Source organism: Diceros bicornis, chromosome 27 (assembly GCF_020826845.1).
Source record: "Diceros bicornis minor isolate mBicDic1 chromosome 27, mDicBic1.mat.cur, whole genome shotgun sequence".
NCBI classification, from domain to species: domain Eukaryota; kingdom Metazoa; phylum Chordata; class Mammalia; order Perissodactyla; family Rhinocerotidae; genus Diceros; species Diceros bicornis.
Genome location: NC_080766.1, coordinates 4291756 through 4309224, shown reverse-complemented (window position 1 = coordinate 4309224; position 17469 = coordinate 4291756). Strand labels below are relative to the sequence as shown.

General features: G+C 36.1%; 1 protein-coding gene across 2 annotated transcripts in view; it reads left to right on the top strand.

Annotated features, from left to right (window-relative positions):
• The window catches only part of EPHA3 (EPH receptor A3), a 355543-nt gene that overhangs the window by 300218 nt on the left and 37856 nt on the right, over nt 1-17469 (top strand). For both annotated transcript variants that reach the window (XM_058570678.1, XM_058570677.1), the window contains exons 11-13: nt 3627-3812; nt 14693-14754; nt 16495-16704. In XM_058570678.1, the coding sequence (XP_058426661.1) occupies nt 3627-3812; nt 14693-14754; nt 16495-16704 (458 nt within the window). The remainder of the gene's footprint in view (nt 1-3626; nt 3813-14692; nt 14755-16494; nt 16705-17469) is intronic.

The window sequence follows — 17469 nt, the reverse complement described above, 5'->3', positions numbered from 1 at the left end:
AGAGATAGGTTTAACAAAAACTCTTATTTATACATTGAATAATCAGGAAAATTATACCCATATTGCAAATGACAAAATTAAAATTGAGCCAGGAATTAACTTTCTCAAAGTAGTAAATTTTTATTAGTGAGGAATTCATAATGACTAAAATGCTAATTTTATTCCTCAATCTAACCATTATTTCAAAGATTAAATACTGAAAATTTCTGAAGGTAGAAAATACTTACTCCACTGCTGTTCTGTGCTCCATGTCCCCGTGGTATGTAACTGTGTCAGCCTTTTAGATAGGTGTCACTATCTCCACCTCACCACAGGAGGAAACAAAAGCTGGAATTTTGACTGGCCCATGGCCACGTAGTTATTAATTAGGAAACCAGAATTTAAAGCTTGTACTTTCCAACTTCAAAGTCCACGCTGGACACTGCTGTTCACAGTCATGCCTTCTTCTAGGATTTTGGTGAGGATTAATTGAGATAACTTACGTACAGTGCTCAGCTGAGACACCAGCTTGTTCAATATGTGTTTTTAGTACGCTTCTCTTCTGAAAGCAGTGAAAACGGGCTTCTCACCAGCGAGAATGCTCGCTAAGGCCCAGAGCAAGGAGAAGGGGCTTTGAGGCTGGTGCAGAGGGTCATTCTGCTTAAACACAAGTACATTTTTTCTCTAGTTTAAATGAAATTAGTGTGGGTAACAAATTTGATTTTGAGCAATGTTGCGTTGTATACCTTAAATCAGATTATAGTGTACCCATTCTTGTAGACCACACTTTATTTCCAAAGTCAAATGAAAACTGCTGCACTTACTGAATAAAAACATCCAACAGTGTCTTCCCAACGATTTTCTTGTAGCTGTGCTTTTACTTAGAAATGACGGGAGCTGAGTTTTCTTTCTCGTAGGTGCAAAGTTAATTGGACGAGACAATGTCAGACTCGGCCAGATGGACAGATCGGGCGTTATGTTAGCCTAGTCTGCGTTAATTTTTCTGACACAGTTCTTTTAAGTTATTATAAAGAGAACTGAATTAATATTTAACATTTTTATGTTTACCGTAATAGATTGATGACCATTTCTAGACATATCGGATGATATAATCACATTTCTATATTTTGTGATTTTTAAAATTTAGCCTGATTGAAACATGGTTTTCTGAATTTGAAGGGAGATACACGTGGACGTGAGTCCAGACATCCCAGGGAGAACAGAGAGGAGCTCTAATTGGCCACTGGAAATTCAGGATCCTCGCCCTGTCCGCCCCCCCACCCCCGCCCCCGGTCCCCCTGGTGAGGGGCTGTCACGTGACGCTCTCCTTACAGATACTGGTCCAGGGTGACCTCCAACCATCTTTCACATTAACACAGAGTGTGGCATTTTAAAAAGAACTTTTATATTCAGTCTTCAATTTTGTCTAGACAGAAAGTCTTGAGAGGCAGATAAATAATTGATCCTTCCTGAACTCAAAGCGGTCATATCGGCTGACTCTGAGATGGCACCGTGTGTCTTGCATGGTTCTAAGTGCTTCACATACATTAATTCCTTTAACTGCACAGAAGCCTTATGATGTAGACACAGTGAGTGTTCCTGTGTTATAGATAAGGCGACAAAGGCACAGAGAGGTTCAGACACTCACTCAAAATCACACAGCTAATTAGAGACAGAGGCAGATTTAGACCCTAGACAACCCAGCTCCAGAGCCCATGCTCTGTCCCACAGCTCTGTGGAGTCTGTCCTGGAAACTAATAAGTGGCTCACTGCTTAAAATAAGCGGCGATGACATCCAAATTTAAAACATGATCCAGTACGCCATGTTGACACAGAATGGCAGAGCTTTCTTTCGGAAAGTGAAAGTTCATTATGGATGCCACCTTATGGTTTGTCCAGACGTTGTGTTGACACAAAGGGAGCTGGAGCTCTCTGGCGATGTCCCAATAGCCCCGTATAAAGAAAGAAACTCCTCCTCTTGCTTACACATTCTAACAGTGATTTCTTTTACATCATAACTTCTCCTACTCCTAATACACATCTATAATGACATATTCTCCCTGGGATTTAGAAAGATCCATGAGCGTTCTCAAGCTCTGCCCCTAATTCTCTGCAATCCTAAGGACACTCTACTGCAAATACTGCTATCTTCTCTACACTTCCCCAGAGGGAAGAAACTAGACCTGACCTATTTGTCATTTTATCTCTGTTTTTTGTAGTGTCTGTCATACTGTTGCCAGTTGATGAGTATTTATTAAATAAATGCATGAATAACTGCTTTTAGACCTCAAGTGACTTTGACAAGTTACAGCATAAGTCATTGTTTTGAGTAGTGGCAAGATTGGATTCTTGAGAAAGAGTCAAATCCAGGGTTGTTTAGAGCTTCCTGGAGAGAGCAAGTCATTTGTGGTGATGCTGTTGGTAAATCAGTAGGGTCACCTGCTGCTCTGTGGCTGCTCTGTGAACCACGTCCTGGGACAACAAATAGAGAAGTGTCTCTCTTCTTGACACCTTCTCTCTGGCTGACACATGAGGCATGGAGCTTGTACAAAAACTCACGCTGAGAAGGTTAGACAGAGAATGTTATTTTATCCCACAGAGAGCCTGAAAATTAATCATGTAATCAATCCTTTTCAGAAAAACCTCTCATTTGATATTAAAAACTCTTTTTTCAATGTTGTACAAAACAGATCTAATAATCCACACAATATTAGGATGTGCTCTCTGAGCAAGGAACATCTGTGAATGGTACCACTCTGTGGCCATCCCTGTGACGCAGTGGGGTTGGAGAAATGAGTGTCAAGGGTCTGCTCTCGATAAGCTCCAAATTGAATGAGAGGGGGATGAGTAAACCTTCTCCATACAATGTGTACGAAGCCACTGCCCAGACCAGTTCTAGGCAGTTTTATATCAATTGGATTAGACTATTTAAAAATCAGCAACTCGGCCCATTTTCAATAAATTCGGGATTCATTATGCATTTAAAACAGCTTACCGAAGACATTGAATTTAAGAAAATATTTCTACAGTGATTCTATAGATAAGATGTGCTATCTCTTATTTGATACTGTTAGATTATTGTTCCCCTTTCAGAAGCCCAGAGAACTTTACAACTAGTATGTCACTAATGCAACATACCGATACTCCAATAAAATGAATTGATAACAGATGCTCTCGTTTTCATTTTCAGAGAGTCCAGGTATATAGCTAAATTGGTCCTCGTAGTAAAAACAGAATCATTAGAAACATCTGAAATTCAATCCAATGCTCAACCCATAATATCTGCTCTGGTCTATTGATTACCGTAAGGAAATGGTAGCTCTCTAAGAACAAGAAGTGACAAGTCTAACAGATATAGTTGTCAACTTTCCCGTTGTTCTTTTCTGTTGCGTTGTGCACAGTGTGGTGCTTCAGAATATGTGGGGCTCCTCACAGGATTCATTTTCCGCCAGCGTGTGGATGTCCTAGGGCGTCTCGGATTACCATCTTCCACAATAATTTAGAGACCCACAGTGTACACCTTGCAGGTCAAAGGCGTAAATATTTTGAATGGAATTATTGAGAGGAAACAGCTGCTCTCTACTGATGTTTTTTTATTACATTATTCCTTACCTTTGTTGTTGTTTTGTTCTTCCGCATTCTAACAGGTGAATTTGGAGAGGTGTGCAGTGGTCGCTTAAAACTTCCTTCAAAAAAAGAGATTTCAGTGGCCATTAAGACCCTGAAAGTTGGATACACAGAAAAGCAGAGGAGAGACTTCCTGGGAGAAGCAAGCATTATGGGACAGTTTGACCACCCCAATATCATTCGCCTAGAGGGAGTTGTCACTAAAAGTAAGTCAAGTCACAAGACCGACTTTTGTGTAAGTTGAGCAGAGCTTGTTTAACCCCAAACTCAATCATTTAAGAATTTTGATCTTTTTTTCATAAGTGTCTGTCAGTCCTAACAAAAACCAGTTTAGGATTAACATGTCTTTCTTTGACAACAGAGTGAAGATATTTAACTAGTATTATATTGGTAGTGCTATTCTAGATCTTTAAAAGCTTTAAAACAATTGAGAGCTAGACACTGGACCAGTTTAAGACATGCTGATTAACAGATAGTTAGGAAGCGGATGGTGGAGCACTTCCTGTTGTGTAAAGCAGCAAAGGAAACATGATTCAGTTTTGGCGGGAGTTTCCGGGGGCCCCCAGCCGCTTTTCTTTTGTTGTTCAGCAGCTTCCGTTAAACTTCCACATCGTTACCCCCCTGGCTTTAGGAGAGTGATGGGAGTTTTGGGAATGCTTCTGAGCTGTAAAGATTGGGATCACATGAGACCCAGGCCTTTTCCCGGTTCTCTGTGGATTTCGGATAGTTCTGATCTCAAGTCCCAGAGGGACTCTTGACGGGTCTGGGGAAGCTCTGGCTCACAGCCCGTGATAGGGATTTAACTGATTTCCATGATGGTTTCTCCAGCCAGGCTTAAAAGGCTTAAATCCCTTGAGGCAGATATGTGATTTTTGGCTCCACTCCCAATGAAAACCTCTTAAGAATGCTCTGGGATTTTTTTTTTCCCCTCAAGATTTTTGGAGCACAGGGTAAAGAATAAGCTAAATTGGCAGCAAACTCCTTAGAGTGAAAGACAACATATGGCAGGGAATCTGGCATCCTTGTGGGGATAACTCACTGGCACCGCATTTACGTATTCTACGTTACCAACAGACATCACACGTTATATTTTCACAAGGATATTTTTCTTTAACATTTCATGGAGCACTTTCCAAATGGCACTAATACCTATTCTCGTTTTAGTGTGACTAAAAAGGTAATTCCTTCCTCACAAGAGCATGTATAATTGAAATATACTTTGATTTCCTTTAGAGTTTTCTTATATAATAAATGGGGTTAAGAATTTAACCATGTAGAAGAACTTAACCATAAACTGTAAGCACATATTAAGTCTTGTAAAAAGTATTTTTTTCCTTTGTATCCCTAAAAATTAGCCCATACTGGTAGTAACACTGAAATATTTTCTGATGAAAAACATTTTTAAATTAATAATAAAAACACTTGTTGGTAGTAGTAAGGGTTGGGAAAAGGTGTGAACTCTTTTGTTCCTTCAGGGCAAAACCATACTGTTAATATCTCCAGAGTTATAGAGTCACATCTCACTGGTGTTGTAATAGTCAAGTAGCCATCTCTTCCCCTCACCTCCTCACCCCCCTCACCACGAGGCAGTCCTGCACATCCTGAACCTCACTGGGAGGGGAAATTCCTGTGTACTTCTGTAGCTGGTCCTCTTTTAACTCTCAATTTTCACAGGTTTTCTTTATGAAGTGACTGTTATGTGCCTGAAATTGTAGTATGGACGTTATTTCATTCTTACCACTGCCCTGTGAATTAGATATGAAAATTCCATTTTACATTTGAGCAAACAATAACTGCTCGTCTAACTACAAAGTGCTAAAGACGGCATTGGAAACAGTCTGTTGGTTTCACCTCTGTCCCCAACTCTGGACAAAAATGGGTTTCTTTTTTTTCATTCTTGTATCCTGCTTATTCTTTTATATCTTGAATTTTTTATCTTCTATAATAATTTGATTATAGCAGGGCATCCCTCAAACTTCAGAAATTTTCTGGAGATATTTAATAACCCTTAACACCTGAAACAAAGGTAAACTCTCATAGAGGGCAAAAATGCATGTTATTTGATAAACAGTGACTAAAATAGAACGTGGATCATAGTAGTTACTTGATTTACTAATGTTAAGGAATAAAAATTGATTGATTGATTGAATGAATGAATAAAAGAACAGTTTCTTCTACCAATAGGCCTTTCTTCAGTGTCGAGTCATTAAATTGAACACGTTTAAGAACAGTGCATTTGTGTAACTGCTTGTATCACTCAGGGAGTGATGGGGAAGAAGAGTACATCTTAGCGTGGGCAGAATTGTCACCTCACTTCTCCCAGACTGACGACTAGGAAAAAATGAGAGAAAAGTGACTATCAAACTAAATATCAGGTTTAAATTTAAGCTTATTGATAGGCTCATATTTTATCAACTGTGAGTTGATTTTTCATTTCCAGTGTTATGAATTATTAAAAACAACTTGTTAGTTTGCTGTTTCCTATAAATTCATTTTCTGAATGGTAGGCAACATCAGACCATAATTATTGGGACAGATTTTCTTTAAATATAAAAGTGACATATTCAAATATGAATTATGGTCACCATAAAACAATTCCCAAGACCAAAATGCAGGAAAAAAAAACAGTGAGAAAAAAAATTGACCTTTAAAATTGCAAGTATTATACATTAAAAGTCTAATTCAAGACTGATTTTGTAACATTCTAATATGGATTACAACTGGCTTATTCTTAGGGTGAAAGTTCTAAATTTGATATATCTCTCTGGTCAAATAAGCATGTCTGCCAACTCTGACTATATAAATCCCAGGCAGCCCATATAATGCACACACACTAGAGCAGTAGACCCAGAATTCAATTTTGAACTTCTTTAGTGGCATATTTAAAAGCTCTAAGTCTGGCACCCTGTAACATCTGAGAGGAAATAGAAATGCCTTAGAATAAAGTTAATATGTTGCATTTAGCATATAAATAATGCAACTTTGTCACCAGAAGTAGTTATTGAATCCACTGGTGTTTTCTTTGTTTCCTGAGACAATATGACTGCTAAAACAATTTACACTCAAAGTTCAGGAACACACACAGCTAGAATGGTGCAGAGCCTATAATTTTATGAAGAAAATTGTGTTTAAAGAGGAAAAGCAAGTGATCCGTATCTGGATTAGGAATCAGAGGGTCGGGTTCTGACTAAACTCGACTGACCTGAGATCCGGCATTCCAACTGCTCACAGACTTGCTTTCTCCGCCTGTGATGCGGATGAGCAGCTCTGCTTGACTGTTTCCCGACACTGTACAGATCAGTGAGATTCCAGAGGAATACACTGTTAAGTGAGATAGAACTGTGAAAATCTAAAGTACCACTTCTGGTTGACTTTGAGAAGATTGTACCAATTAATCTTGGGAATATAGAAGAAACTTCTTGAAAACAAGTCCTTTTTTGGTTTAAAGATAATTCCTTTTATTATTGCTATTAATTGTGTGCTGTGAAACACTAGGTCTATTATAATGTATCATTTTCAAAGTCATTTAGAGAAAGCTGTTATGCAACCATTATATTTTCATTTATTTGAATTGAGCCGTAAACAATTTTAATGGTACCTTTTGAGCCTGATGGTCTTAAACGAGAGAAGGTGAGAGAGTCTCTGATCTTCAAAGCAGCAGAAAGCTAGGGGCACGGCCGCGGCTCAGACCTTGGTACTGACGTGTGTTATCAATTTTAGTCGAAATTCGAAAAGATGGAACTTGACTTTAGCAAATGTTTGATATTTCTGCCATCACATCATTAGTCAAATGATGTTCAGACTCCAAGAAGACCTTCCACTGGCCACTTTTCACCTAGTGAAATAGAAGGAATTATAATAGGAGAGATTGATGTAGTTTTTTTCTTGTTATTTAGGGAAGGATTATTTTCTAAAAATTAAAAAAAATAATAACGCAACTTAACTGTAACTTTGCATTATTGAGGAATGTCATGGGGAGAACAGTGAAAAGATTTCTCGTCATTAAAAGCTTTCTATATTGGTGTGGGTGTCCACTTTACACCAAATGCTTGGTCATTGTTTGCACCTTCCTGTCACCTGCGTGTGTGATAAGGGGGCATTCCTGGAAGAAGACGTCATTCTTCACCAACGATGCGAAATTGTTGTTGCGTTTCCCGTTTGCTTCTCTCTAAACGTTTTCTTCTGCACTTGCCTCAAGGCACTGCATTCCGTGTCGTGGTCCTAACAGACCACACACAGTCTTGCACCGCATAAGGACGTTTAGGTCAGAAATGGCCGCATATACATAAGATTCGTACCATACAGCCCAGGTGTGTGGCAGGCTATAGCATCTAGGTCTGTGTAACTGGATGGTGGTCGCACCGTGACGAAATTGCCTAAAGATGCGTTTCTCAGAATATATCCCAATTGTTAAGCAATGCATGACTGTATGTGTGTGTGTGTGTGTGTGTTTATTTTATTAATAATTTACCAAAACAGTTTGTTAGAATTAATACATTTAGGAAACTGATGACACAAGTTGTTATCATGCATTAATGACTGTAACTTGACAAATGAGTTCAGAACAAGTGCCCACATCAACAAAGCTAGGGAAATCTCTGCTCAATATATTGGAGAAAATAATAAGGCAGAGAATGCTGTTTTTATGTGTTTAAAGAACTTTCCCTATTCTTCATCATTGTCACTTATATATCTTGTTTGAATTGGCCACATTTCAATTATAAACAAATGGGTTGTGTATTTTCCCCAATCATTTAGATAGGATGAGTTTCTGATATTTTTGAAAGATTAAATTCAGCTTCCAAAATCTGTTAGACCATGACTTGCATGTGCTCAAAGACTGCCCTTTAAAGAGTGCTAGTTTAAATATACAGTAACTCTCCTAAAGCAAGAAGAAATATAATGATCCACTTGTTTAATAACTGTCTGAGTAATTCTGGTCTTAACAAATGCTTGCAGAAAGTGAGAAAAAGAAACACCCGTAACACATGAGTCTAGTGATATCTTGATACCAGATCACACAAGAATATTATCAAAAGGGAAATAACGGGTCAGTATAACACATAAAAAAACTTCAGTAACAGTGGAATACTTATGCAGCCGTAGCTCTTATTTTTAATAAAAATGATATTATGCCTGAGCTTAGTTTATTCCAAGAATGCAAAGTTGTTTTAGTATTTAATCCTTCACAACATTAATAGATAAAAAAGCAAAAGTCAGTCTCAATAGATGCAGAAAATAAGCAAACATTTTAATTTAAAAATTTTTCATGGCATTATCATAGATAGAAAATATGTATGCCTGATAAATGTACGTAAACAGCCCCAAAACAAAAACAAATAAGCCTAGAAACATCGTATTCAACGGTGAAACCTTAAAAGCATTTCTTTTTTTTGTTTGGTGAGGAAGATTAGCCCTGAGCTAACATCTATTGCCAATCCTCCTCTTTTTGCTGAGGAAGATTGGCCCTGGGCTAACATCTGTACCCGTCTTCCTCTACTTTACATGTGGGACGCTGCCACAGCATGGCTTGATAAGTGGTACATAGGTCCATGCTTGTTATCTGAACCCGTGAAACTCGAGCTGCCCTAGTGGAGGATGCGCACTTAACTGCTGCGCCACCAGGCCGGCCCCTAAAAATGTTTCTTTTAAAGTAGAAACAAGAAGACTGCTCTCATCACTTCAATTCATTATTGTACTTAAGGTCTTGGTTGTTGTAATTAGACAAGAAAATAAATAAAAGGCAGAAAGCTTGAAAAGGAAAAAAACTAAACTGCAGTTGTAAAATCAAACAGGGCATTCAGATTACTATATTCATTAGTCATTATTGCACTCCTTGTACAAATCAGCTCTGAATAGAATAAGAGAGACTAGAAATATTGTTCCTGTCTTTAAAGGTATTAAATTTTGTTTCCAATTAAGCATAAATAAATTTAAAAATTTTAAAGTCAGCTGAATGTAAAGGGCTCGATGTTTGAAGATGATAGAGTGTGGTTGGCCGAGGAGGACTTGGAGAAAGTGTCTCTCAGCCTGAGTTTGAAGAGAGATTATACTTAGGCAGCCTGAAGTGATAGACATGGTGTCATGGTAACTGGCACTCTGCTAGGTGCTGGATTTAGAACTATGGAGAAAACAGAGTTGGCCCCTGACCACATTAACTCCTAGACCACCAGATGTAATAAGGGTCATTCTTAATGTCTTGAATAATGTCTTGATTAAAATGGAATTTGGAGGGGCCGGTTGGGTGGCATAGTCGTCAAGTTCACATACGAGGCTTCGGTGATGCGGGCTTCACAGGTTCGGATCCCAGGTGCCAACCTGCACACCGCTTATCAAGCCATGCTATGGCAGGCATCCCACATACAAAATAGAAGAAGATGGGCATGGATGTTAGCTCAGGGCTAATCTTCCTCAGTAAAAAGAGAAAGATTCCTCTTCCTCTATTGGTGAGGAAGATTAGCAATGGATGTTAGCTTAGGGCCAATCTTCCTCACCAAAAAAAAAAAAAAAAGGAATTTGGACAAAATTGTCCTGTATTTTTATATGATTTAATGGGAAACCCTCAGAAAAATACCCTAAATTAGTTCATTACAATATTTCTATTAGTTAGGTATAGTACATGAAAATCTATAACCAAAACATTTTCTTTCTAATCAAAGGTGATTCAGATCTTCTTTCCTGGCAACAATGAAGCATATTTTGTCAGTTTTCTTCAATTTTCCTTCTCCTGTTATGCTTTTTGGCTCTACCCTGATTCTGATTACATGCTGGATGCTAAGGTCAAATATTTTGATTTTGTAAATCACACTCATGTATTAGAGTGTGTTTAAGTCTTTTGAAAATAAGACAGAGTATGTAAGACACAATTGCTGTTAATAGGAGTTAATAGCATTTCCTTTGGAAGTGAATTAAATTTCAGTAATTTGTAATATTTTAATCATTGATGAATACATTTTATGTTTGAATGAAAATATTTTAATGTAAGGCCAACGTTTATTTGATAATTGCAATAGATTTCTATGGCTATATATTTATCACATTATCTTACTTTTCTTGTTATAGAAAACGTGATGAAGAAAATTGTTGTTAAATTAATAGTGCTGAACCTGGAATTCTTAGACATGTAGAATCACTTCTTCTGTCATCAAACAGTGGTTCAATGATTAGTAATATCTCCGAGCCACTGGGGATGGTTAGGGAAATGAACTGATTGTAACAGACTGATTTACTTCCTTTAACCCTATAATTATGAAAGATCAAGATTAGATGTGTACTCATAAATCAATGTAAGAACAATAGCAAAATCTCGCTGCAAATTTTGTTGTGCTCATTTTTGATGGAGTTTCAGTTCAGCTAGTCATCCAACAATAATTTCACTGAGTTTAATCTGTATACTCTGATGCATTTTAGGATCTCTGAGGGCAGTGAGTGATACACGTTCTGTCTTGAGGAAGCAGATAATGTCATTTCTACATCAAACACACATGAAAGAGCAGGCAGATTTGGATAGAAATATGTTGCATTGTGTGCAGATGAGCTGACATTTTATAAATAATTTCCAGCTACATTTGTTTGTGTTAGAGCTAGTTCTCACCATGATTGCAGACAGCCTCTTTTCCTTTAACCCTATTTGTCATAATCTAAATCACAAGGGAAACTAAATGAAGATACTGCTTTCCAAGGTAGAATATTTGTGATTCTGTTTACTTGGTCTGTACATTTGGGTTTGCCGAATCTTTGAACTTAATGCAAAGCACATTTTCAGACTTGCCCATCTTAACTGATGTTGTTTACAAATACCTAAATTATAGAGCGAAATGCAGCCTGATCTGATTTCTGAATGGTCATGGGGCTTTGGCTTAATTGATTGGTTTGATTTTTTTTCGGCTACTTTTATTTCCTTTGCCAAACATTCTACTAGACATGCTAACAAGAAATGAAATGGTCACGTGGCTGGGAGCCGGAAGGAAAAGAGTGATAAGCAGAGGTCGTGGTAGGACTCAAACCTGGGACCCGGCCACTGTAATTGAGAGCCAGCTGCACTGGCAAAACATCTGTGAGTGCAGTTGAGGGATGCGTTGAACGTTGCCAGCATATTGTTCTTCCTGGGATTGTATTAGAGAAAGACCATAAAAGCTCACAGTGATTTGTGGAGAACATGCATATGTAGGATTACATTCATTCATTCATTCATTCATTTCAGGTCAGGTCTCTGGGACTGGTCTTTAGGCATTTGATTTACTAGTTCAGGAGAGACAGAAGTTTCCAAGGAAATGTTGAGTCTTTCCTTTCTTCCTGAATATTGTCAAATAAAGCTTAGGTTGAATTTTGAAGAAGCAAGTTCTGGAGGCTCAAGGTTTTGGCTAAAATGACTTTCCCGACATTACCAGATTAAATAGATATATGTGATGTGTTACCCAAAATTATATAACTAAATCAGCCTCTTAATGAAAATAGATTGATGTATCAATTGATTGTTACATATATGAAAATTATCTGAGAAATTTTATAGAATTTAAATAATTTTTCTCACCTCTTAATAAATAAGACATACAATTTGGGGTATAGTCAAGTACTAAATATAGTAATTATAACCTACATGGTACTAAGGCATAATTCACAACTAGTGTGAATTAAGAGTTTTCACCTATGAAAGGAAAAAGCAAGAAAAGAAAGCTGTTTTCCACCATCAGAATGGCAAACCAACCTGCATGATATAGAAGGCATATATGAGGAAAAGTTAAAATGTGTTCTACAATTAGTATATGGACGTTTGTTAAAAATCTATTATTTGTTCGAAGTCAATCGACACAACTCAGATCTTCTCGAGTTAGAAGAGGAGTGATTTTCCTTCTTTTTGCAACATGATAGATTTATAATTAAAATAATATTATACACCAATAAAGGAAGAGAATTACAATGTGGTAATGCATGTAGGCTTTGAAACCAGAGTTAGCAAGTTGGGGATCTGCTGGAGTACTAGTTAACTGTGTAACTTCAGAAAGTGTCTTAAATCCACAATGCTTTCAGTTGAGGAAACCATAAAAAGGGAAGATGCACATGACCAAAGCATACAGATGATGTGTGGTTGAAGTGGCGTACTGCGTGCCAAGTCCTAGAGCAACGTTACATGGTTCTAATCGTGGAAAAAATTTACTAGTGTTTCCTGTATCTCAAAAATGTCCACTTTCCGTATTTCCTTTTCCTTTATAAATGTTTGTTTTGCCTTTCTTATTTTCCTAGTTATCATAATGTAAATAGAATTGTATTTTCAGCTTTGTTCACAAAACATTATACTGTAACAATTGTCTGACATACTATAGTCTTTGTCATCATTTTAATTCCCAGTAATCCATAGAATTGACACCCAACAGTTGTCTAAACCATTACCTATAGTTGAACATTAATTCTATTTGTAGATCTGTATTGTTATATTTAGCACCTTTGTGTCTAATGCTTTTTTGTATTTTAAATGTTTCCCTCAGTATAAATTTCCCAAAGTAACAGCATAGTGTATTCAGGTTGCAAATTTTGGCTTTATAACATACTAGCTATGTGATGTTCAACAAGTTAATTAAGCTCTGTATGTCTCAGTTTTCTCATGTGTAAAATGGAAATTATGATAATTAATCTTAGTATATATAAAATAATTAAACCTGCATCTTGCACATAAGTGCTATAAAAATACATTAAAATGCTTGTTAAAAGGTTTAATGGTATTTAAGCCAACATAATTCCAAAATGGTGATTATAAGTTAAATTTTATTTTCCTTATATACATAGCATGGATTTTATAATTTTTAATGTGTTCATTGAATACAGAAAAATAGGTTATAATTGTTAGTCTTAATTGTTATGTAATTCACATGTAGAATCCATAAAGGAAGGGACTTTGATTTACTTGCTTCTGACTAACCAGCACAAAAAAGAACACCCAGCACATAGCTCTGTAAATACGTGTAGAAAGAATAAAGGATTGTGGAATTCATGACTCTCTTTTGGGCTTGAAGGCAGAAATACTTGATTTTCTAGATCAGTGAAGGTGCAATTAGAGGGAAGAAAAGGCCATGTTTTGTGTTCACAGAAAGCCATACCAAGGAAGCCAATCTAGATATCATAGATTACGGGCCTTTGCTCTGAAAACCAATCTTCTTCAATTTTTTTCTTTTTAGTTTTATTTTCTACTGAAATCTATTTTTTTTCATTGAAACTTTGCAAAATTTGGAAGACAGGGAAAGCTTTGACATTTTGTAATTAATAAGGGGTATCCAAGTGTATTACAGTCACATGCAGCGTAATGATGTTTCGGTCAGCGATGGGCGCATATATGATGGTGGTCCCATAAGATGAGTACCGTATAGCCTAGGTGTGTAGTAGGCTATACCATCTAGGTTTGTGTAAGTACCGTAGAGGAGGATGAACTTTTCCTCTACTCTTCTAGGTTCATTTGGCTGGTCTAAGAATTAAATTGACATGAGAAAGAATAACAGGAGAAAAACAAACAAAAGTTTAATAGCATGTATACATGGGAGAAACCCAGAAAAACAGAGTAACTTACCAGAATGGCCAAAGCCCTCACCTTGAATACCATCCTCAGCTAAAGACAAAGGAAGATGTTGGGGCTGGGGAGAGTCAGGAACTTCAAAGGGAAGGAAGGCAGTTCACAGGTGGGTGAAAAGGAGCAAATGTTTGGGAAACAAGTGTTTGGCCACAGGAACAGAAGAAGCCCAACAAACAGGCTTTTCTAGGTTCCTCCCTGTCTACCACCTAGTTCATGTTATGCTAAGGTGACAGCTCCCTTCCTGAGGCAGATTTTTTTCATCTGAATTCTTTTAGACAGTTAAGGTGGAGTTAATAAGAAAAACTTTCTGAGTCTTTTGTTTCTTACAAATAATCAGCCTAAAATAATCCTCATGTCGAAGAAATACAGTTTGGGACAAATTCTGTTCCTTTTCAGTACACGCTATCATGTTCACACAATGATGAAATTGACTAGCAAGGCATTTCTCAGAATGTATCCCTGTGATTAAGCTGTTGAACCCTACTGATGATTATATATTTAATTTATTGTTTACCATATATCTAGGTAAACCAGTTATGATTGTCACAGAATACATGGAGAATGGTTCCTTGGACAGTTTCTTGCGTGTAAGTAGAAGACTTTATATACATTCATATATCTCTGTCTTTATGTATGTATTATGTATCTAGCTACTAATCTGTGCACATAAAATGCATAGATATAGAATCAATTGCTGAAAATGTTAGAGACAGCCTCTGATATTGTGCCAAGCAAATAGGTAATCAAAGTTTAAAGTAAAACTGAGATTTGCTGGGACTAAATAGCAAGAGGAAGATTGTAAAGTTACGTCTTTATCTTGCAACATCCAAATGTTAACAGTTTATATTTTTTAAAAATTTTTGTGCAATCTTCTTCAGCCTTTTTGTACTGCCAAGATTGACATCGGTTAAAATAAAAATTTAAAATTTAAAAAATTAATAAATTTTAAATTAATTAATAAATTTATTAATAATAAATATATTAATAAAATTTTTTAAATCCTAAAGTAAGCCATAAATAACATTGATGTAAGACAGAAATATTTCCTTTTCTTTATTTAAAGCACCCTTGGTCTGCTGTAATATAGAAGACCGTCTCTCTCTCACATAGTGCTGTCCCATCAGAAAAGAAGCATATGCTATAATGCCAAAATAGTCTCCACTCAGAGATATCGTTTTGGTGAGAGATATATATATATCAAATTTATATCTATATAAATTGTTTAAATTTAGAAGGTCTGTTTTTTTTTATTATTTCAGCAAATATTATTTTCAAAGAAATACAAATATTTTATGGAGTACAAGTCACTGCCCATCACCTGTCATTTGCTGCAGGGAGTAAAAAAGACATTGACCCTGTCTGCAAGGTGCTTTCAACACTGTAGAAATAGAGACAGTTAGATAGATAAGATAGATATGATTCATAAGTACATTCCATAATCATAGAGGAAAATTCTAAATTTTCTATGGATGAGAAATTATATTCTTTATTTTAATATTCATGAGCCAAATAAAAATTTTATTAGCAATTATTTTCACAAACGTATTTCACAAACATTTTCCAAATCACATAATTAATACCATTATAATAAATATTCTGTTAAAATATTATTATTTGTGTAGATATAACTAGACATGGAATTTTGTATTTGTCTATGTATCTATGTTTGCATGCATGCATATATGTGTGTATGTATGTATCTATATATCTATCATATAAACCGTATATTTCTATTTTAACCCAACTAGATCAGAAGCGTTTCTAAATCCAGGACTCTTTGACTTTGTCTCCTGTTACTTTCTATTTTATGAGCTAAACTCAGGTTTGGATAGAAAAACAAATATTTAGTCCATATTTTTGACTAATCTTGAACTAATTATTTATGATGACAATTAAAAATTTAATATCTACTTTATTTGAAGCAATTTATAAAATATCTGGAAAGAAAGCAGGAAAAATGAACATTCAATCCAGATAAACAAAAACCTAAAATACCCACAGGATCCATTTCACTTTGTTCTTCTTGGCCTTCAAGTTTCTAAGGAGGAGTTTGTGTGTCAGATAACGACCAGCAAAGTCCTAGTTTTGAACCAGAAGTCAAAGAACATTAGGGTGCTTCCTGTTACAAAGTATTTGGTAATGCAGCTGTGATGCTATTCTGTTTTACCCTTGTATCCATTTATTCACATATCTTGTTAGGCTGGAGTGCTTAGAAATGAGATGTATATACTCAGTTTTTTTTACAATTCAAGATGTGAGATTTTAACCAAGCTATATCTTCAGAAAGTAGCAACACATCTTAATTGTACATTTGAAATACTTCTCAGAAACACGATGCCCAATTTACGGTCATCCAGCTAGTGGGGATGCTTCGAGGGATAGCGTCTGGCATGAAGTACCTCTCAGACATGGGCTATGTTCACCGAGACCTCGCTGCTCGGAACATCTTGATCAACAGTAATTTGGTGTGTAAGGTTTCTGATTTTGGACTTTCACGTGTTCTAGAGGATGACCCAGAAGCTGCTTACACAACAAGAGTGAGTTACTTGATTTTTTTTTCCTTTTATATTTCTTTTCCATCTTGTATTATATTCATTTGCAAGCAAATAGAAATCATGTCCCAAAATGCTTTGTCAATTATATCTTCTCCAAAATGAAACCTATCCTTTAACATTAAAATATCATTACTTGTTGTGGGAAAATAGATGATCACTGTTTATAAGGTGGGAAATGATTTTAATTCTGAAACTCTGTACATTGGTTGAATGCTTCTTCAAAAAAGACAGTGAGGTTCTCACATGCCTGAAGTCTCGGTATTTTTATATTTACCCATCTTTTCATTGTGGTTGACCCAGTTATAGTAAGCAGATTGGATAATTTCTCAGTACCCCCATCCAACTACACATAATTTTAAAGCATTTTAAAACTAATGTTTACATAAGTAACAGGTTCATATTATAAGAATTTCAAAACAAAGCAATAAAAAGGAGAAAAGTCATCCATAATTGTGCCACCCACAGAAAACATTTGTAACTTTGTGAGTCAATTCTGCTAGATTTTTTCTGCAAACCTATATTACACACATATGCATGAATACATAAGTAAAATAGGATTATTCATGATACCATTGGATAGCCTGTTTTTCTCCTTAGCAATATACCTCTTGAATATATTTCACTGTCAATAAATAATGTTTAAGTTTTCATTTCTAGAAGTTTGATGTATTCTATTTTCTGATTGTACCATTTTTTTTAACCAAACTCTAATTAGTGGACAAATTATAATTATGTCTAGTTTTTCAA